Source organism: Athene noctua, chromosome 3 (genome assembly GCF_965140245.1).
Source record: "Athene noctua chromosome 3, bAthNoc1.hap1.1, whole genome shotgun sequence".
NCBI classification, from domain to species: Eukaryota; Metazoa; Chordata; class Aves; order Strigiformes; family Strigidae; genus Athene; species Athene noctua.
Genome location: NC_134039.1, coordinates 51,116,752 through 51,140,683, shown reverse-complemented (window position 1 = coordinate 51,140,683; position 23,932 = coordinate 51,116,752). Strand labels below are relative to the sequence as shown.

Here is a 23,932-nt window from a genome sequence, read left to right as displayed (position 1 = left end):
TCAAACTCTGAAGCTGTGGCTTTTTCTGCAATATACATTCATCCAAGAATCCTGAAAACTGTTTAAATGCTTGCCTTTCTCACACTCAAAACCCCTTAATTATCTAACTCAAGACTAATAATGTAACTATTACCCTGTGAAGAACTGATGTTCTTCAGAACCTCCTTTAAGCAGCCACTTCACTTAATGAAAAGATCAGCAAAAGAAGCAAATTTCCAAACATGAAACATTTATTAGCCAGCAATAACAACTTCCTATTAAAAAATGGCAAATTAGCAACAGCAATGAATCCAACAATTGTTTAGAATGCTATTAAGAGTTAAGATGTTAACAAGGGAATATGGTGACAACCTCTTATGAATAAAAAATGATGTATGATGTGATATGTTTTAAGAGATTCTAAACAGAAATGCCATTGGCATCATGCAGTTTGTCTCCAATGATATTTCTTCCACCCTCAAATATACAATTATATTATCATGAGCTTCAATTCATTAATTTATATGTTAGTTATCAGGTCTAACACATTTTGGTTTTTAAATCTATTCATAAAGGTCTTTACATGGACAACTAAAATTAATTTGAAACTTGGCCTTAACAGAACCAATATTTGGTTGGTATCTGTAATTCATTCAAGTCTGTTTACATAGGGAAAACATTAGTTTTACTGTGAATTTAAGGCAGGAATTGACATATTCTATTCCCCAAGAATCTGAAAACTGAGAGAATTAGGATCTGAAGACAGAATACTTGCTGGCACAAGATTCCTGAAGCAGCATTCCTGCTCTGCTCAGCCCACCTGCACTCTGGTCTTCATACCACAATCCATAGCCAGGTCTCTACAAAGTTTCAACCTGTCAGTAATGATTATTGGCTAACATAATTTAATTCAATTAAATCAAAATCTAAGGCCAGGCCTTAGAGCTAATCTATACCACTGAATGAAATTCCTTTTCATTTTTCATTTTCAGAGAAAAGTTACATTTATGGACAAATGATTTGTCATTGATTCTTTGCTGTTACTTGTACTTAAATGAATATCTTATGGCATAAACTCCAGTGCACAAAGCATCAGACTGTCACAACTGTTATATCATTAAAATCTTCTTGCATATTGTAGAAGCACTAGAAGTAGCATTCAGTCATGGAAAGTAGCTTTCCATCATTCCCACCTTCATAATTCTTAAAACAAAAATTGCAAGGAGCCAATCACTGCCTAGCACTCAAAAGCAAATATTGAACAGGAAAACATTCATATCTCCGTATCTGCAGAAATTTATTACAGAATTATAGAGAAAATTTCCTTGAAGGGGCATGCCTCAATATTTTCCTGTCTTAAAAACTGACAAATGAAATCCTGAAACTGTTTTAGTAGATTAAGAGAAGTGGTTGAATATTTTCATTATTCAGCTTTCAAGATTCTCTGACATTTGCTGAAAGGGCATTGTGACAGGACACAAGTGGTCAAGATTTTGGAAGGTGTCAGGGAGAACTTCTTGATACAGGTACTGGGTGGGCCAAGCAGGGCGATGCTCTCCAGCATCTGCTATTCATGACAAGAGATTGCTGGCTGGGGATGTGATAGTGGGTGGCAGCTGTGGCTGTAGTGACCATGCAATAATGGGGTTCAAGATCCTGGCCAGTAAAAAATGGAGTACTGTAGGGGTCTAGCCTGGGACCTATCCTGTTTAATATTTTTATCAGGGCTCTGGAGGAGGCAGGGGCTTGTACACTCATCTAGTCTGTAGATGACACCTAATGGTGAGGCACCAGCTGATATGGTGGAGGGCAGAGATGCCTTTCAGAGAGACCCAAGCAGGCTGAAGAAATGGGCTGAAAAGTACTTTGAGAAATTCAGCAGGGAGAAAATCCAAGTGCTGTCCCAGGGAAGGAAGCACTCCTGCTGCAGCCCAGGATGGGGACGGACAGGCTGGGGAGCAGCTCTGCAGGAAGGGCCCTGGTGGGCAGCTGAGCATGGGGCAGCCATGTGCTCTGGCAGGAGGGACAGCCAGCAGCCTCCTGGGCTGTGCTAGTAGGGGCACAGCCAGCAGGCCAAGGGAGGGGATCACCCTCCTTTAATCCTCCACTCAGCACTCACTAGACCTCATCTAACTATGTCTGATATAAGAAAGACATGGACAAACTGGAGGGAGCTCAGCAGAGGGCCCCCATGAGGGTCAGGGCTGGAGCACTTGCCCTATGTCCTGGTTCAGCTAGGAAAGGGTTAAGTTTCCCCAGCAGAGAGAGAGGGTGAAGGGATCTCCAGCCGGGTTATTCATACCATGCTGACATCAGGTCCAGGTGGAAGCTTTTTTTTACTTTCTCTTTGGTGGGCTTGGTGGCGGGAAGCTGTTCCGTGACCATTTGCGGTATTTCTCTGTATATCTTTTGTCTTGTTCACTGCTATTGCTGTTTATTGTTGTTATCATTGCTACTGTTGTTGTTCAGATTGTTTATCACACTGTTGTATGAAATTTCTTCTTATTTTAACCCGGGGTTTGTGCCTCACTGCCAGCCCGACCGGCTGAGGGTGGGGGAGGGGCAACAGCAACGTGCTCTCCGGTCCCGGCAGGGCTTAAACCAACACACCCTACAAGGACAGGCTGAGGGACCAGGGCTTGCTTAGCCTAAAAAAGTTTTGGGGGTACCTAACAGCAGCCCGCCAGTGCCTACATTGTGGTTAACAAGAAGACGTAACCAAGCTCTTCATGGCATGAGGACAAGAGACAATGGGCATAACCTGAAATGAAAGGTTCAGAATGTATTTAAGGAAAAAAATTTCACCCTGAGGGCAGTCAGGCAATGAAGCAGGTTGCCCAGAGAGGTTGTGCTGTCTCTCCTCTTGAATGTTTTCAAGACAAGTCTGGATAAATCTCTGCACAACTCAGTCTGACTTCAGACCTGACCCTGCTTTGAGCAGGAGTGGACTCCTGAGGCCACTTCCCCTGAATTACCCTGTGATCCAGTGGTCCTAAGACTAAGTGATAACCTATCTCCCTCATATCTTCCTATAGGATACAAAATATAAGCTGGTTAAATAACTAGAAGCAAATAACCTCCATTAGTCTGAAAGCAGTGATAACTATCCATGTTAAAATTAGCATTAATAAATACAAATAGGATACACTGTCAGTGTTCAAATACTCTCATTGTGGCATTTTGTCCATTGCCAAATATTCCTAATGAAGTTTTATTGCTATTTTGAAAACAGTCATGCAGATAATGGATTACTCCCCTTTCAGCTGTGCAGTAATGATAACCCTCAAAAACATCTGGACATTTCACAGTTTGAGGATTCACTGACCACAAAGAAACTGATGCCTTTTTCAACCAACTCTTATTTACTCAAATAAAAAAAGAGGAAGAACGCACATGAACATTTGCATTACCAAGGTGCACGTTTGTTCTGTTCCATGACATTTACTAGCAACGAAAAAATTCCAAGAATTCTTGGAACGCATGTTAGAATTATATGCCTCACTGCACATTTTATATATGTGCAAATAAGAAACTACTTCTACATAAACTACAGTAAGCTTTATGGCAATCTTCACTAATTCCTGAAAAACAATTTTTCACTCATTCTGGAAATTACAAATCTTCTTCCCACTATCTGGAGCATTCTGACTTTTTAATAGATATTAGGCCACAATCACCATCATGCTCACAACCTAGAAATAAATTCAGCCAGGTAAAAATTATAATGTTCAACTCAATATTACAGCATATGTGCTCTGTTACTTTTGCATCCTCCTGTCTAAGCCAATAAACCTCAGACATTTCTCTCTGTGTAATACTTATCCCCATGACAAATACATGGAATAAAATGATATTCGGACACAAAATATTTAAGTACATACATAATCCAATTTGCAGTATTTTTATGTGGACCATATGTATTCTGGAAATACAGTTCAAAACTCATCTTGCATTTCCCTCGTAGCTGTACACTCTTTAAATGTGAAATCCCCTCATGTTCCTGGATGGGTGATACATAGATGTAAGCTGTTGATACTTCAGATCAAGTACACAGGACTGCTCTGATGCTCCCATTGAGAGCTCCCCTATGATAGAGTGATTATTCACAATATTGTTCTAAATCCTTCTTAATTTGTTGCTGAGGTCCATTAATCTCATCATAGGATCTGAGGGATCTTCTACCTTGGTTCTTTCTTCTCCGAAACTCTCACCTAATCCTTGACCTTAGTGAAAAAGGATCTGATTTCTCTCCCCAGTTCTACCACGTGCCCTTGAAGCATCCCTGTAACAGTCATTTCAGCAATTCAGAGTGCAAGAAACACACTGCCATGAAGATGAACAGGGGAAGAGGTCAGCTTCTGTTTATAGGCTACAGAAATCAAATGGAAATACCAGTGGGTCTGTTAAGGCCACTAAATATGAATTTCCATGTCCCATCAGAAGAGGATGGCCTGCTACTCTATTCTGTCCTGCACAAAAAATTCACTGAATACTTGAAATAAAACTTACAGATGCCTATATGTGGCAAAATTCTGCTTTTTACATAATTACAAAAAAAAAAAAAATCCAAAATTTTTATCCTTGTGTTTCCATATCTAGGTAGCAAGTGCAAAAAAATCAGAGGCCTGGAGTAGTAACAAGCTCTAACAAGAAAGATCTATAATATGAAGCTGTCACCATAACTTCTATTTTCTGTGTGCAACTTGGTACAATACAAAGGGAGAAATTTCAATTTGATGCATTTTTAAAAACCTTAACCACAAAGCTCAAGCAAAGACAAGGTTTTTTTAGGTTGATTCTCAAGTAGAATTACAGAAAAAGACTCAATCCACAGTTACACTGTTTAGTGTTGCTCTGCAGAAGTTTGACTGGTTCAGGTTTCCTCTTACATGCCCAAAAAGACAAATGAAATGTGGAGCATTCCCTTACAGAAAGAGATGTGATCACTATTTTAGAGTGGCACGAAACTGACACAGAAAATCCTCTTCAAAACTTAAGCCATCCTCAGCAGCCCCCTTTAATGAAAAAATTTATTTCTGAAGACTGATGAGGATAAAATACAAATGATCTGCAGGATGGCTCAAAGTGCCTAATGTGGATGCTCTGAACTGCCCTCTGGATGTGCCCTATGGTCCTTATTGACTGTGGGAAAAGCTGTGGGAGGACGAAGATAGCTTTCTGGAGTCAAGGAAAAATAGTAAATTTTTAAATTTAGTCATGAGGTTTGGATTTCTGAAGTAGTCAAGTGACAATTTGTTCTCTGCTGCACTGACATGTTGTCTCATAGTGGTTCTGTGTAACTTTTATAGAGGTATACTCCACTGAATTTTTCTTCTTCTCAAATACTGTTTTAGGAACAGGGCACGTATAAATGTGTCCCAGTATGCAGGAGCTTAGATCTGCCACACCCTCCTCTGTGGAAAGCTTTGTTGTACAGTTCACTCAGACCTAGCTTTACTATTACATAGCACCTACAAAAAATGAGCATGTTTACTGGAAAACAGGCATGGACAAAATCGCAAAATAACAAAAATAACTAAATGTTATTAAGATTATATTTTAAAATAAAAATTTGGTTTCTTCATGTTCTTAGCTAGTTTCTATCTCTCCTTCTCCTAGTTTAGCTGAAAATTCTCTAATTTAAAATATAGTTTCTTTGTCCATGATGAGTGCTGCTCACTGAGGAGGAAAGGAACCAAGGAAGAACCAAGACTCTCTCCTACACCTTCGCAACCTTGCAGTCCTCAGCATTCCTTAATTCTTTTTCGTATCTGGCTATATAATACTATGTGTGAGGATTTAACATTGTTAAATAGTGAGAATTATTTAGTGAGAATTCAGCATTAGGAGAAATACTAAGTGCACAAACTGCTTGTTCATAGCTATTCTTTTTCTACTAATATCTTAAAGATTGATATATCAGATGATCACAGTATTATTAGAGGCTGTAAAATTCAGAACAGGATAGTTCAACGCAGCAGTGCATCCTCCTCTGCCTGTTTTTGGTGCTGCAGGGTACATTGAGGGACATCATCACTCACGTTCCTGTCCCTCTGACCATATAATAAAGAGCCAAACGCAAGCAGAACCACGTACACGATGTCAGCTTGGCCTTCCTGAGTCTGTGAACAGCCTGACACCATGACTCAGTGACAGGGACCATCCCAGTGCTTACTGCTCCCTCATGTGCAATACTTTCACATGAGCTAATCTGGCAAAAGGATGCAGAAACACCACCAGAGGTGTGTAAAGTGGGAATCTCAGCACAGAATAAAGGAGAGAAAGATGGAGAAAAGAAAGCAAAAGGCAGGAAGAGGACTGGCCTGGTAAGAAGCAGAGAGTCCAAGTTGTCACTTACAAATAAACTTAGGGACAAATGCTTTATTCTCCCTGTGATCTCCGTACGAGTTCCCCTGACGTTACAGGGAACTGAGGAGTTTGGCCTCAGTCTATACTCCATCTGACAGACTATAAAATAAACGCAGAATCTCGCCTTTTCCTCTTCATGAATTTGCCATGCCAGATCAAAGAAGTGGGAATTTGGGACCAGCACAGTACTGATGCAGCTGGCAGAGCTGTTTATTTGAGAGGCTAAATTCAACCTTCGCTTGGTCGAATAACTTAATTGTGCTTACTGGGAGCCTGCTTTTTAAAAGGTTCAATTCTTTCTGCTGCCAAGAATCAGAGTTTGCTTTCAGCATGTTGAAATTATCTCAGGGGAAGGCTTTTGTGAGCCAAACCATTCCAAAAGTATTCTTAATTGCTTTCCACACTCTTGTGAAACAGAAGATTATGCAGCAAATCCACATTTTAAACCAGCAAAACTAAGGAGAGAGAAAAGCAAAAAAACAACCTGACAGATAAAAATAATAATCTTAAGCACGTATCTTAAGTAACAAAATGCAACTTCACATGTTAAGAGTTTTTAACAATAATTGTGCCCCCCATGGAAAACTATAATCAGGTTACATTAGTGACAGAACATACACTATGAAGATCTATTTAAACAAATTGTACAGGCTACTATTTGAAAACTATTTGACTGGTGTATATAGGTGCATATTATATTTGTAAATTGTCCCATAAATTAAACAGAACTTATAAGATATAGAGAGCCTTCTGAAGAGTAAATAATTTTTTTCCTTTCTCTTGGTTTGCTTTTATTAATATGTCAGAAGCTTCAGGAAGGATGAGATTATCTTTCATGCTAGAATAGCAATGCTGACACAACAATATCGAAGCTATCATTGAAAAACATTAGTCTGCAGATAGTTTTCATCTATTGTACTGAACTACAAACATATTTCTTCAGGTTTTGGCGGCAATGCCTCAGTATGAAGGTAGACAAAAGGAGCAGTTGAATACATCTTCTGTAATCAACAGTTTTATACTCTTCAAAATGTCTAGGATTATGTCAGGAAAATTCAGAGAAATTCTAAAGTTTAGAGAACAAGGAACCAGAAAGCTTTGAAGACAGATTAGTTAAAAACAGAATGTCTATAAGTATTATGAATCATTTAATACAGATATGGGTGCAGATGGGTCAGACAGATATCAGTTTAAATTCATATAAGATGTGACAGGTTTTGTCTCTTCAGTGATTCTTCTGTCAGCTCGAATAATTTGCAGAGGAATATATCTGCTTTTCCCCCCCTCTACAGAGGCATCTCAGTCTGTCATTCAGTAAATACAAGTATCCAGGTGGAAGCCTTTTCTAAATCTGTTCACAAACACACTCGTGCGCATGTTTGAAAATAATTGCACGTGAAGCTCTAAGCATTTATGTGACTTGTACGCTTATAAAATAGGCATAATTTGTAAGCGTTCCCCGATCATTTTCTCTGTAAACAGAATACAAGAAGAGCAATCCATAATTAGCAGTAGCTCAGTCTAAAGCCAGGGAATGTCAACATCCTATTTTATTTAGGAGTCTGTCATAAAATCTTCCAGGCTTGAAGCAATCTTAGGTGAGACACTTGCTAAAACAGGCAGATGACAGGAACAGGCAATACAGGTTAGCCAATGCACACCATATGAAATACTCCCGCCTACAAACATGTTTAAAATTAGCGTGCCATTCACCAAAAATAATAACAGTTTTTCAGTACATGATGCTATTTCATACTAAGGTGGAGTGAGTTAGGCTGAAGCAATGAACAAATAAAAGTAAAAGGTCCGTAGTCTTTCTACTACTTTGGTATACAGGACCCATAAGCTGCCATGGTAAGGTATGTCTGCTCAGAAGTGATTTTGAGATATTTGATCAAGTCCTCAGTCAGAAAGTAGATTTTATTAGATTCAATCTCATTAAATAACTCTGAATTAAATTTCTTATAGATTAGAAATATATCCTCAGAAGCTAGATATTTTAAAATTCAGTTGATAAAGCATAGTTAGACATCTACGAGGCCTTCAACACAGCACTGCCTGACATACTAATGAAAATGCATTACGCAAAATCAATTTATCACATCTTAAATGGATTAAAAACTGATTAAATGAGAGATCTCAGAAAGCAATTCTTCTACAGTGGTGCTGTTTCTTGTGAAATCCCATAGCATCTATTCTTGATCACAGATAAAAATTCCAGTATGTAAAATTATTGTTCGTAAGATTTGCGGAACTCGTCTTAATCTGAAATAATGTTTAAAAAAATCCAGATTCTACAAAGTAACTTGATGGTTTGGTAACGCGCTTCTTTGAATTACCAGTACTTTTAATAGAAAACTGTATAGTAGGGTTGAAATTATTCATATCATACTTATTGTATGAGAAACTTTACTTTGAAGAATTTAGGAGGTAAGACGATTAACTAACTAATCATAGGTGTGCAACGTGGTACAGTGCCATGACTTACATATTTATTTTTAATAACTGTTGAATGGGACATTGATGGAAACACTGTACCGTGCACTGCAAGGTATTACATATTACAAGTCCATCTACAGAGTGAATGACAAGGAAGAGCGAGAGAAGTTCCCCCAAATCTCTCCTTTTCACCGTGCAGCACAGTTCTTGGGGAAGGAAGAGATGCTTCTGACCTCTCCTCCTCCAAAAATAAAGTAGCAGATGTCAGAAAAGATTGCTAGTAATCAGAACCAGAGAACTCGTTTAGAAAGTAACACCAGGGTATATAAGCTAGTTCCCAAGCAACTGCATCACTACCTACAAGTACAAAAAAAGAATGGCATGTGATTTTCACATATATGGAACAAGAATCCCATTGTATTTGCATAAAATAAGATATAATGGCCATGCCCCACATAATGGATCAGATAGCATCCTTCAGTAGTTCTGTATAAACACTGGAGTTTGCAGCTGTATAATAAAATAAAGAGGAAAAAAAAAATAAAATAAAACAAAAAAGTTTTCTGTTCAGCAAACAAAAAAGAACTACAAAAATTCTATTTAAACTCATAAGTTTCACCTGACTCAAAAGGGGATTTTTTATAGTTTTTGTGTCATGTTATTCAATCATTTCATAATTCAGGTCACTTCAAAAGAAAAATGTCATTTCAAAATCAAAAATCAAGTAATTTCATTTGATAACATTAGAACAGTATGTGCATTACTGAAAATAAATACGTGGATATTTGCCTTAAAAACTAAGAACATTTTTATGTTTTCAAAAATCTCTTTTTATCCCAAATCAAATCTGTTTCTCAGATTGCATCCCATTTCACATTTCAGCCTCTCCTTACAACATCAACGAACCTGTAAATCAGGTGAAAATGTATTTCAGGATATGAAAAAGGTTACACTGTGTAAATTACACTCTCCAAATGTCGATGCTACATTATTTCATACTGTTGTTCACTGATCCTTTCTATCATTCCCTTTTTGAAGGAATGCTTGTAAAGGCTGTAGAAGAGGTGAGGCAAACATTATACTCAACAGTATTTATCTCTTCTGCAATGATTATACAGAAAGTCAAAACAAGTGTAATGACTCATAAAAGATTAGCAAAATGCCCCATGTAAGTAGCACTCTTGTGATGACATCTATAGAGGAACCTCACTGGTAATCTTATGTTTGACAAACCAGACCATGACAGAAAACAATAAAAGACTGGAGAAAAATCTCAGCCTAATGTAGCTCTGAAAGCAACTCACAATCAGCAGGTTGAGGTGAGAAAAAGCCATTCCACTCCAGTAATATTGTCATGGTATGCATAAATAAGAAAGGCATATACGTACATCTGCATGCTCTGGTCACTCTTGTGGTATTAATTTCCAAAGTCCATTGGGAGACTTCTGTAAGAGTTGCATGGCTAAATCTGAGACAGAGAAATAAAAATCTCAAGCATACATTTCAAGTATTTCAAGACTGCTTACTTTTCAGTCTCATTAGATATAATGCAATCTCAGCTCTGTATTTAGACAAACTATATGCAACACATAAAAAGAGCTTCTTAAAAAAAAAAAAAAAAGTAGAACTTAAACCAAAATTTAAAAGTCCACTCACCTAGAGCAAACATTTTGAAAAGTTTATGCCATCTACTTTTGATTGAGCACAACAGAAACTTAAATGTAAGCTTGTGAGACCTTTTTTGAGACCGATAACCTTTTATTAACCTAAACATTCTGTTAAAAAATCAGTTTCTGCCTTGTATTTCTCAGGTGAGACCTCTGTCTAGAGTGGGAGGTTTTTCCAGCATTGTCACTGATACTTTCTGACTTGAGTTTTGTTTTGACCTCAGTTAAGGAACCTTGAAAAAGAGATCAATATGAAGTCTTGAAGAAATTGTAAATAATGTAAATCACATTTACAGTGAAGAAACAGGAAGGGTTTGTCAGTTTAAATGGGCATCTTAAATTGTGTTTAAAATCCTTCATTAAAAGAAATACCTGGCATGGTTCTTTTAAAATAATTGAAAATTAGCTTCTATTACTAGAGAAAATCAACAAGTGAAACATCAATGAGGGGGTATAACTATCCTAGTTGGTGGCAAATTCATGTGTGGCCACCATATCATTCCTCACATTCACACTTAATCAGAGAAACAAAAGAATTATTTTTTTTTAATTCTCTCAAATAGCAAGTTCATAGGTCCTCCAACCAGACAGTTCCTACAGAGTCAAGTCTTGGACTGAGATGTTATGGGAAGTGAATTTGATTCAAGCGACCTGTAACTATACCAGGAGTCATCCTCACCAGGTAAAAAGCTAAAGGTGTTTTGCCACTGTCTCGTCAAGAAAATGCATCATTCACAATTGTACTGGGTCTGGCTGAGCTGGAATTGGTTTTCCCCTATAGCAGCCCTCACGGTGCTGTGTTTCATGTTGGGAGCTGGCACGGTGTTGATAGCGCCCTGGTGTTGTGGCTACTGCTGAGCAGCGCTTACACAGCACCAAGGCTCTTTCCAACATTTCCCCCGCAGTGGGATGGGGTGGGCAAGATCTTGGGAGGGGACACAGCCAGGACAGCTGACCCGAACTGACCAAAGGGATATTCCAGACCATGTGACGTCTGCTCAGTATAAAGCCGGGAGAAAGGAGGAAGGGGTGGGGTCACCCTTGGTCCTCCGAGGCAACCACTACGCGTATGGGAGCCCTGATCCTAAGAAGGCCCGACATCGCCTGTCCACGGGAAGGGGAGAATAAATCTGTTTGCTTTTGCTTCCACGCGCGGACCTTTGCTTCACTTTGCTTATATTAAAACTGCTTTTGTTTCACCCACAAGAGTTAGTTTATCTTCTTTGCCCTGTTGAGAAAACAAGGGGAAAAAGGGGGGGGGGGGGGGGGGGAAAGTGATAGAGTGACTTGGTGGATACCTGGCATTTAGCCAAAGTCAAACCATCACAACAATTCATATCTTTTTCTGAGGACTTCTACTTTACTTCGTAATCCACAGAAAGATGGCATGAGACAGTCCTTCCCCTTACTAGAGGGCAATCTACTCTTCACAGATTTCTCCCTCTTAAAACCCAGTCTGGCTGCTCATGAGAGCAACTGTACATGGTCAGACTGAAAGCAGATCTCTGCCAGTGAAATGTTTCTAACAGTTGTCAACAGCAGAAGCCTTGTAAGAAGTTTATATAGAGCTTTTAACAGGGTAAACATGCAGCAATAATTTCCCCAGAACATGTTCCCAACCTCTAGCAATTTGCATCGCAATTAACTAATTCCTCAGGCAGAGAGGGAATTACTGGTTTTAACAAGAATTTCGTGATGTTTTCTCCATGGAAGTGACTATTTCTGAAGCCATGTAAACTTTTAGAGTCCACAACATCCTGCAGCAAGCAGTTCTGCACCTCAGCCACAAACTATCCAAAGAACACCCTCCACCTCTCTGCAAGGCCTAGCCTGACTCTCCTCTCCTTTCTCCTCCTTCCTGCACTGACTGGGATTTCTTTCATTATCTTTCAGCACTCTGTCCAACCTGGGGCACTTCAAGATTTCCTCATCTCTGTTTGATAAGTCCTGCATGGAAGGCAGCTGATCTACTACAAAGCTTGATCCCTCCAAACACTATGAATTATATGTGCCACTTGCCTGTCATATTCATCTTGAGATCAAGAACATTTCAGGGTTCTTCCCAAAAGACCCTAAGGTTCCATCTTTGTAATTAATATTCTTGTTTTCTGTTTTGTTATGTGAAGAACCGGTAGGTTACAGCATCACCTTATTTGCACTGAATGATTGCAATCTGTTGCACTTGTTGTCTTACTGGTTTCTCAGGTAGTTAAGATGAAAACTCAAGTAAACAAAGATAAATAGCACCACTATGATTCATAACACAAAACCTGTTATGATAAACACAAAAAAAAAAGCCTAATCCATCTTGGAAGCATGCTGTAATATATTCCCTACAATCCACATTGCTAAGCATATGAGACTAATACCTAGGAGTTGTGACATAATTTCCAATTACTGAAGTTTGAATGAGATCTCCAGCTAAGAGAACATGCCCTGCTAAGTGCCTGAAGAAAACCATAACCTCCACAGGGTATCATCTTGGAAGGTACAGGATCTGTTGTGACCCTGAAGGAATAATTAACTAGAAATGGTCACAACATTGCAGACAGATGGCAAGGAACTAACCAGGGAATGAAGAAGTCCTTCCACAATGCTTTTTTGACAATTTAATGCAAGCAGTCTCCCATTCCAGAATGCTCACGTAAAGTGAACCTGAACCTAAGTACCTTCCGCAACCAAAAGGCCACCTTAGTCACCACACCTGTTCTCTCAAAAAGCTCATGCTGAAGTCCAAAACAGATTTCTGACTTTGGAGGAACACTTAAAGGAAAAGTTCCCTACCAGAATAATGACAAATTCCAAAAGCATGAAAATGAAGTAGAGTTAATACTCTCTGCTGGTAGTTAAATTTTTTTCAGTTTTAACTTTCACTGGGAATCTCAGTCAATTTACACCACAAGAAGAATCTGGCTCCTACCTAGCATGGGCAATTTTCACTCATTGTCTTTTTTCTATTTGAAAAATACTCTCAAGAATTTCTCTATTTGAAAAATACTCTTTACACAGGGGAAACAAGATCTTATAAGAAGCCCTGAATATAGATCATTCCTCCACCCAGATGCTTTCTATGAATGCTGGGTAAGATACTCAAAGTGCCCATCAAAACTATGTGCTCATCAAAAAAATCATAGCCACTACTATACCATGCTGTTGGGTCTATCGTCCATTTACAAAGATACTTTTTTCTCAGAAGAGTGCAAGTACTCAGAGAAAGACTGTCATATGAAACTTTGTCAAGATTCTTGCTAACTTTACAAAATCTTAAACAAAATTTTGATTTTAAATGAAATACAGGTCTAAACAAAATTTGTCCCAGCTTTGTACTTGTACAAAGATCTCAAAGTCTTGTCACTTCTGCAAGAATATTTAGAAAGCTCTGGATGGAGGTTTTCAACCCTGGGGACTCAAACATAGGTCTGAGGTCTTTTAGAACGGCACAAGTTACCAGAAAGCATAGTTTTGAAGTCTGAGCTGTAAAAGGTAGAAGGTTCTGCTGACATCACTGTTTCCCCATGACATTACAGCGTAAGTTTCCCAGCCTTTCTCAGAGGCTGAACTGCCATGTGAAATTCTGCTCACTCACTGGCACAGGCAAGGTGTTCTAAAAGAGGTCTCAGCACCTGGTTTGGTACAAATTGAGCCTGCTTTTTGCTGAAGCAGCAAGAATTCTCTCGCAATAAGGAAGTGTAGCAAGTACATACTGTCAAATATTTTTATCAGAGCTGGCAGAGACAGAGACATAATTTGCTGCATCCCCTTGACAATGTTATTATTTGACTTCTCAGCATGTCTTGCAGGTGATACCATCTCCCAAGCCCAACTTCAGTCTCCCTTACACATTGAACAAACAGTGCCCTTCTCACAGTTACAATCTTGTTATAATCTGTGTGAAAACTTCTGTGAAGTTATGCTGCTGGAAAGCAGCCTAACTTACCTCCAGAGTTTCCAGAAGAAAACCTTCTTGTGTAATTGCAGTATGCACCAGGACAGATCCTGGTTCAAAAATAAAAGGCTACAATGTCTTACGTAAATCTGGGGGTTGAGTGAAGAAAGGGCAGTGATCTGGAGGTCATAAATATTCTGGCTATGCTTACTCCATATGCTCTGAAGTCCAACTATAAATAGTCTTCAAATTGCTGCACATTTCAAGAAAGTTGAGTAACCCAGCTTTCACTTTGCAACATGAGGGTAAAAGTCTAATGATGTCACAGAAGGGCAGAGGAAAAGAGCTGCTGAAGCCATGTAGATATCTGCTGAAAGGGTCCTAGCTGTGAATTTCCAAAGAGAGAACCATCTGGCTTTAACACAGACAAAGAAATGAGAAAGTACAAGGCCAGCCAGAACAAGGTCAGCTCTGTGCAGGGAGCGAGCAAAGCAGCTAAACGCTGACGTGAGTGGTTTATGGGAGGGAGAAAGGAACAGCCACACAGATCTCTGCCTCTGCACGTCTAATTCCCAGCAAATTCTACAGCCAGCTATGACTTTAGACTAATTTTCTTTTACATGTCCATACAAGTCTTACATATGTATATGCTTGGGAGCAAAAGCACAGCAAACAGAAGTTGGGTCATCTGCCACCATCTTTCCAGCCTATTTACTAATAAATTTCATTGACTTTGAAACACACCTCCAAGAAAAAATTACTGATGTGCTGGACCTTGTAGCCTTCTTGCTCCCTCCATTACCCCATGACTGTTTTTATCCTTCTTGTGTTTCTTCCAGCTTCTGGCACTGCCTAGTCAAACCATTACGCTAGTCCTGGGCATCCTACATCCCAGCATGCACTTACAGTACCAGACCTGCTTCTCTCGTACTGCCCTTGCAACAGCTCTCAGTGAGTTCTCAATGTGACAATGAAAAGGACTCTGTCATCTCTTTGGCTTCACACAAAATGTCATCCATCACTTTGGAAATCACTTCTCCCACACCCCAAACTACAATTTTGGATAGATGCTGAATTGTAAATAAATATCCCAAGAGCACTCAAAAGAGAAGCTGATTCTTTTCCTCTTCTGTAATAATCAAAGCAGGCGAGCCCCGGCATTTCAATAGGCAAGAAAAAAATGTAATCAACATCAGCTTATTATTGGTCATTCATATTAGCATGTTACTTTCCTTTTGAGAGTTACATCTAAAAGTCCTCAAAATAACCAAACAAAAGAAAAAAACTATAGAACGTTCCTCTTCAAGGACATTACCAAAAAATATCAATTTAAATAATCTCCCTAGAATCACAGCCAATTTATTTTGAAAACAGAAATGAAACAGGGTTTTTTTATGAACAGTATTCTATTCCAGGCAATCAAAGAAAGCAGATTATAAAAACTAGTATTTGATCCATTTTTCACAGGCACAGTTCAGAAAACATCTATGCTTAGGCCACAGATCTGTGCCTACAAGACTTTCTTTGAGACGTCTCTAGATGAGCTAAGCTCATTGATCTAAGGTTTTGTGGATTTGAAGTTTTTGAAGGGCAGCCAAAAGTTTCACTTCATTTTTCAACTTCTTCCGGAACTTGAGATCTTGCTTCTGTTTCCTAAAACACTTAAACATATTTACATTGTAAACAACATAACGCTGAGATGTATGAAGTTGGAAAGGTCAAAAAAAGAGAGGCATCCTTAATGTTTTGTTTTCTATTTCAAGTTAACCATTGAGGACAGGTCTTGTTCTAAAAATCCATCTTGAGATCTGGACTGAAAAATGATGTGTTATTTGTTTATTTTCCTAAATGTTGTCACACTCCTCTCTCTCTAGCACTCCTTTCAAATGCACAGGTTCAATTGCTTGGCCCCTGTGTTTACTTTAAAACACTTTCGGATAATATGAGGATGACCTTTCTCCACAGAACTCCCATCTCATGAACACTGCCTCTCCATAAGCCCTTTAAAGGACACATCATAACTAAAGTGGATAATTTTAATTGGCTATATAAAGATTCTGAAAGTACTTAGCTTCAGACAGAGCGCAAGAGTTGCATACTGCACTGGAGTACTCATCAGTATTACGTATTTATTCAGAGTGCCAAATCCTTTTCCCAAGAGTCTGCTACCCCCAAGCAGCTCCCAAATGGAGAATGCTGTCTCCCATGGAATATGTTTTCCTTCAATCTTAACTGATCCATGTCAAAAAAGAAGTTTCATACCCAACTCCTCTGTACAGTTTCTCAAGAAATTTCAGTCCTTCAAATTGAAAGGCTAAAAATCAGTACCTTCAGCCCAGACCTAAAAAAAAAGGAAGCCTGATTTACCAGTCTTCCTACAAGAAGAGATGCTCCAATTAGAGTAAGTGATCACTAGGGCTCAATAATCTTCTACTGCACCTGGTATGAGACACACAGTATATATCTCCAGCAGAGGATGGTAAATTTCCTATATACAGAAGCATCAACAATACAGCAATATCATGAAATCAAACAGAATGTATGTGAGGTAAGATTTGTTAAAGGAGATACTTTTTCCTTTAAAATTAAAACAGGTCAATACAAATTGTCCAAGTCATCATAAATAACTGTACAGCCATTCAAGCTCTCATTTTCCACAAATTTGAAAACTGCTCTCCAAACCATGATGTGGAAATACAGCATTTTCAATAATTACAGGGAAGGTCATAAAAGCATTCCTCTGCAGAATTTAAAAAAATTCAATACATATCAAGGGTCAAAATCTGTTAGCCCTGAACTACAGGAAAATATGCAAATTTCATCAGCTGAAATTCTTCTGCCTGGAGCCCAAGCTTAGGCATATTTATGGACCAATCAAAAGCACCTGCAGAAAACTCAGATTTGGTCATCAGAATAAAATGCAGCTGTCCTGATAGCTTTGTCTACATCAGAAAAGGTGATTCAAATTCTGTTTTCATTAGCTAATGTGATTATTTCCTCAAGGTTGTTTCACTAGGGATTGGAACAGTAAATATCACAAATAAAAATGCATTGAATATCAATTCCTGCACTAAAGAGCCACATCTTTTTATTTTAAGGCCGTAAGAGTTCTCCAAAGATCCAAAGTCCACAGTGATTCTAACCTTGTAGCTGACACAATAGCATCTCCTGGCTAACTAAGCTTTCTGACTAAAGAAAAAAAGCAAAGGTCCTTCTTGTCACCTGTACTGTATAACAGCTACAATCACTGAACCAAATAATCTGAACTAGAAATGCCAACTCATCCTCTGTGCAATGAGGATGCTGTTCTTACAACAGCTTATTCAGTGACTGAGACCTAAAAATGTTCTAAATCACATTTGGCTTGAAGCCAAAAATTTCAATTAAATGTTAGAGAAAGAAAGGGGAAAAAGAAATTCGACATGCTACTTGCAATCAGCAACTTGGGAATGTTTTGCAGAAGTCCTTGGAAATAAAACCCACTGCAGACATCATTACAGTAAAGGTGTGCAAAAACATTATTTAGGTGAAGAATGTTTGGAGACAGGCTTCAGTTTCTTCGAGTAGACAACTTGTATACAAACCTTACTAAGGTTCATCTTCTTTCTCCAGGACTTCCTGAAGATTTGCCTTTGAAGCAAGCTCTATCTTCAGAAATTTTTCAAAATTTTGACCTGGCAATGCCTGCTTCTTCAGTATAGAGAAGGGTCTCATACAGATCTGAGTCAGGACTCCTCAGGGCAGACAGATTAACAAGTAGTTTAAATCTGATTTAATTAGGGAACTCGAGTAAAATACAGTGTTTTTCATCATGTGCTGAATTGCATGCACATAATCTTTTTACGTGCACAAATGACAGTAAATTATGCAGGCTGTCTCACAGTTTACACATGCAATCTTAATTTGTGCTTGTAGGAAGTTTACACTTGGACTTGTGGAACTGCAAATTACAACCGAGGTCAATGGAAACTGTAAAGACTTCATATCCCTAACATAAAGTACCACAGGGCTGCACCAGCTTAAAATGCAGACCTCCTCTCCAAAAAATGCTTTGACTGGAGGGAGTGGGAAGATTGGGTTTATTTGCTCTGAGAAAGACATCTGCGTCACCCAAGGTAAAATCTGCTGTTTTCTCATGTTGAAGTTTCATTCCCCTTAGCACTGGCAGCACTGCTGATGTAGCCCAGCAGGTCAGCTGGACACTGAAAAAAATCAAGTGAGCTCTCCAGAAAGCAGACTTCCTGGTCTACATTTACAGTGGAAGTAGGATGAAAGTCAAAATTCTAGTGAGAGCTTTTCTGATTCTTCTATGCTGCTATGGAAAAGACATTAAACTGTATAAAGAACTAAGAGTAGCATAATTTCTTCTAACAAATGATGCTAACATGCTCATTTAGGAAGGCTTGTGAGGAAAAGAAAGGTGAAACAGTTTAGAAGGGCTTCCAAAGTTCTGTTATCTCTCTCCTTTCTTGTCAAAAAAATGGCGACTGATTATACATACATCTGTACAGCAATAGAAATAAAACCTGCCAAAAGCTATAAAGGTAATGCTTCAAATTTAATGTAACTAGTGAACCAAAGTTAATAATGCTTAATATGGAGAAAGAATTTAATGACTCTTGACATATATTCACTACAAACACAATAGATATGTATCCTGATTAATATGGGTCCTACAAAAGCCACCATGTAAATAATCAAAAAGTAGATAAATCAGTTTTAATTTTTGTTCTTTTTCAAAGTCTGTGTTTGTTTACAGCAGGTACATATGCATATATACAACACATGAGCTGCTGTGTTACATCCTTCAAGAACTTCAGTCCTCTCTAAGGGATACAGACAGTGGAATGAAATAGGTTCAGCAGAATGTTCTACCTTGCACAAGTACTGCTGGACAGCTGTTTGTACGTGGTTTTTGCAAAATGCACTTGTATGAACTCAGAAAAAAGGCTCAAAGCAGATGTAGTATTGCCTTCTTGCTAACCATTAGATGTCTCGCTTTAAAGATGTTATCACACAGCTCATGGGCATTCTAGCCATATGCAAGCTCATGGCTTGGTCAAAACTAGGTCCAATATGCAATCATCACTTTGAACCAGGGATGAACAAAGTTCATCCTTCAACTGTTTTCACTTAAACAGCGTTCACCATCAGTCTAAGCTGTACAAATTGCTGATGCTAATCTTTCTATTATAGGCAGGCCCTAGGGTTTTAAACTGTATCCATCAATCTGTCTATCCACTCTAACATTTAAAGACAGATTAGGTCATTAGTTTTGAAACGTGCAATAGCAGTTAACGCAACTTATCACAAATAGCATACTAAGAATTTTTAAATTTTTTTTCATTGTATAAGCATTTTAAAAGCAAATTTTAAAACTTTTTTTTTTTTTTTTTTGTTATAAAGTAAGACAGCTAAGTACATAAGAAGGCTAATGTTTATTCACTGAGAAGTATAATCCTCAAATTCCTGCAGGAGCTTACAATTTTACCTGCCATAAAATATTTTATGTCTGCATTATAAGTAGCATGAGAAACCTTTTTTTCAAATATTTTATCATTGGTTATTTGTATCATTTCTTGCAATTAAAATTAAAAGAACTCTTCACAAAAGGGTACTTATGATCCTTCCAACCATAATTAACATTTTCATGTGTTTTGCAATTAATTAGAAAGTTAGAAAACTGCATTACTCAATACTCTTTGGACGTTTCACCTCTAATTACTTAAAGACATTGACGTTCTGCTGATAGAAATGTCCTGCAACAAGAGCTTCTCTAATACAGGTTACTGGAGGAATTAAGGCAGGTTCTTCAGAGTCCAGAAATAGTAAAGAGCCTTGAAGACCCTCAACAAATTAAAATACAGTAAAAAATTATTTTTCTGATAGTATTCAAGCATGTGTTCAGGGCCAGGTCGGACGGGGCTTTGAGCAACCTGGTCTAGTGGAAGGTGTCCCTGCCCATGGCATGGGGGTTGGAACTAGATAATCTCCAAGGTCCCTTCCAACCCAAACCATTCTATGATTCTGTGAGGTAGATTTCTACATGCATTCAGTATATGTTTATTCACTGATAGGGAAATTCTTCCTCTTATTTCCCCCTATTACACCATAGTCCAATAAATGCTTCTTCTGAAGTTAACTATCCTTCTAGATGATGCTCTCAGAAACAAAAGTTGACCTGAGAAATAAAATGTAATGTCATGCCCTTTATGATTTAGAAAGAAAGCTGAAATCACCCTTTTCAGATCTACTTTTGAAAAGCTATTCTCTAATTATTTATTTCTCTTAGAATTAGCAGAAACACTAAATCTAGTTTACCCAGTTTGACTAACAGGCTGATAACTTGTGGGATTTTTTAGTCTTCAACTGAAGATCCAGCCTCTGAATTGTGAGCAGAGGTATTTTTTTCATACATTAGGATTTTGCATTAGACTACATCACTAAATGACAGATGAAAATAAAAGTCTTAGCAGAAATTGCCTCCAAGACTTATCCATTTCATAATTGTTGTGTATGATGCTATTATTCTTCCTGTTATCTATCAGTTCAAGATTAAGACACCTAAATTTAGGCATTGACATATAAATGCTCAATTCAGTTGACTGAACATGATGTCTGACATGTCATAGATCTGATACAGTGCTGTAAACCCCATCCAAGTACCTTACATGCTTTGGCACATTTAAAATACTCACTACAAATAGTTAAAATACACCTTTAAGGCAAATTATTCATCTCAACCAACTTGCTGTGACTTGAAGTACAATTCAGGTGATCCAAAGTAGGTATCTGTTTTAGAGCAAGCAGAATCACTCTACAGGTCTATTAATAAGGAACAGGATTCAGGTGCCCAAACACAGCCATCTAGAACCATAATGCAAAGGCATCTTGCATCTGATTCAGATCGGATTCTGCACTCATCTGAAGTAGCACTTAGAGGCCAGACAAGATACTCTAAAGTGTTTTAAATTATGTTATGCACCGGAACCCTGCCCTGGATCTCCCTTGACTATGAAGCTAAAGCCTCACATGTAGATAGTTACAATAGGACACCTATTTTAGGTGTCAGGCTCAAGCTGAATCCTGCCTCTACCGTCCTTTTTGGTAAGCTGTGACTGAATTTCCAACACCAAAAACCAAGCGGCACTGGACTCTTCTTTAAACTTCACAAAGCAGCAACAAGGTGACACACACTTAAGTCTCTGAAGAAGGAGTTTCTATTAACATTAAAACAGGACATTGTAACTTTGAATGTAGCTTTGCAAAGGTTTGCTATCTAACAACAAAACAAAACACAACTAAAGGTGTATTTACTTTTAATCTTGTGTAGTTTGTGTTTGGGAGGGAAGTTGGGGGGTTTTTTTGAGAGACAGAGACATGTCTAAAAAGGTGTTTCTTTCAGATTCTGTATGCTGGCTCAGGAATCTTATTTGATGATGCACCATTATTACTCTTCTCCAAATACGTGGGGATTTAATACATTTTTGAGCAGAGGCTTCAAGATTAGAAAGAATAACCTCAAAAAATAAAATTACTACCACACTTTTGAACAGGTAAAGAAACATAACACTGTGAGACCTATGAGATTACTGCTACACCAAGCTGTATCATTCACAAATCATAAAATTTAATTGCTGGGAAAAAGATATTGCCAATTGAATAACACAAGATGGTGATAGAAAACAACTGTAGCTGTTCTTCAGCTTCTGGACTTGCCAGTATCAGTCAAAAGGCAAATTCCAACTAGTTCTATTTATTTATTTATTTAGTATTAGTTTTATTACTGTTGAAAATGCTCAAAGGTGGCTCCACCTTCACCTTTTCAATCAAAAACAGCCACCCAAAGAGCTTTTATTGTATGAGATACATAGAGTGAATTTCAGAGTATCTGCAATGGTTATGTGAAGGGCTCTGACAGATCTAGGCCATCTGAGAAGGTTTAAAAGTGCCTTCATCAACTCCGAGACTGAAATTTAAAAGGAAGTATGCGGTACTCAGTCCAAAAACTTTATAGTATTGAAGGCTAGCAGACAAACTGAACACATGGAATTAGCTGTGAAGTGATATGGTGCTATTTTAATAACCAACATTAATGACAGGACTGCTAGCAGCTGCAAAACTAGCTGCATCTCTGTCTTGTTTGTGGCATCTGTTGCTCAAGTCCTTTAACTTTTTCTCAAAAAGCTACTGTTACACAGATCTTTGAGCAACTGCAGAAGCTGAACCAACCTGAGCTACCAAATAGAAAAGAGAAACTGAAGAGTAAGATAGAAACAACAGCCCTTGTTTTAAAATCCATTTTATATTTTGCTATATTTGATTCTTAGAACTAAAAATAACTTTGGATTTTAAATTTTTTCTGGCAGTTTTATTCAACCCTGGTCACAAATCAGTTAGATCTGCCAAGGAAGTCTGGTGTTGAAGGTCAGTCTGTACTACAGAATGGCAAAATTATGGATATGCTCAAAGAGAGATAAAGGGATATGGGCTTGAAAGCATTCAGAAGCAGGAGGAAGTGCCCTAAAAAGGCAAAGAAAGAAAAAAAAAGTAGACCTAGTTCAGGAATTATGACAAGTTAATTGGAAATCTAACTGGTAAATTAAAACTCTCGTAGAAAATTACTACTATAAATTATTATGCTGATAAAAAGAAAAGCCATGGGTTATGCTCTCTTATTACACCAGTACTTAAATAATTGGCACTACTATTCACTGGGGTGAATGACCTTTAAGTTAGAAATCTAATTTTTGTAGAAGAATGTATTTATAAGTATACAGAAGTTCTTCATTGTTAGTATGTAGTTACTAATCAAAGACATTATTTCATTCAATCACAATTTTAAAAAAAAAAAAACCTGCGAAAAATCTAATGGAACAATAGATTTGGTTTTCTTTTTCAAATAAAGTGTTTATTGAACAGAAGCCTAAGTTAAATTTAAAAAGGAAGGACATGCACAGTCTCTTTACCATTCTCCTCTTCCCCAATTATGTCTGCTTCAATGCTAGAAAGTATTTACAACAGTTAAGAATGAAAAGGCCTTACAAACCAGGGTTCCACAGAAAGTCACTGGCAGACATCCCTTTCTCCAGTGTATGGTTAGACATTTCTGGAAACACTAATGAAATGTCTTCCTCAAATGTGAAAAGAGCACAAAATAAAAATAGAACAGAAGGCAGAGGCCAGGTACAGTTTCCTTCCTCCAAAACACGAATGACTGTTCAGTGCCTGCACGAATTAGTGTTATCTAAGTCCTCTTGCAACAGTGTTATGTGAAATTCTGGCTACCACTAACCAACAGAAAGAATATGACAAAGCAGTTGTCAAAGTACAAAGCAGTATTTTTCTCACATTCTTATTTCCTTCTTTCATTAAAGTCTAGTCCCACCTGTTCTCTGGCTTCAGCCATTACTGAAGTTCCTTAGGAGACTTAGGAACTTCTGTTCTCCTTCACAAAAGAGAACTACTGGGTAAAAACTAAATGTCTTTATCAGGACCATAGTCACTGGAGAACCTCAGCAACAGCTGATAAAAACAAACCAGGGAAAGCATTTTTCTATCATGCGATTTCCTTTTCCCGTGGGCTCCAGTC

At 38.0% G+C, this 23,932-nt stretch overlaps 1 protein-coding gene across 2 annotated transcripts in view; it reads right to left on the bottom strand.

Moving 5' to 3' along the window:
* Positions 1-23,932, bottom strand: part of TAFA2 (TAFA chemokine like family member 2) — a 207,903-nt gene that overhangs the window by 171,385 nt on the left and 12,586 nt on the right. For both annotated transcript variants that reach the window (XR_012633418.1, XM_074902979.1), the window contains exon 2: positions 10,176-10,255. Coding sequence is in view for 1 of the 2 variants with exons in the window: in XM_074902979.1 (XP_074759080.1) it covers positions 10,176-10,183 (8 nt within the window). In the remaining variant the exon portion in view is untranslated. The remainder of the gene's footprint in view (positions 1-10,175; positions 10,256-23,932) is intronic.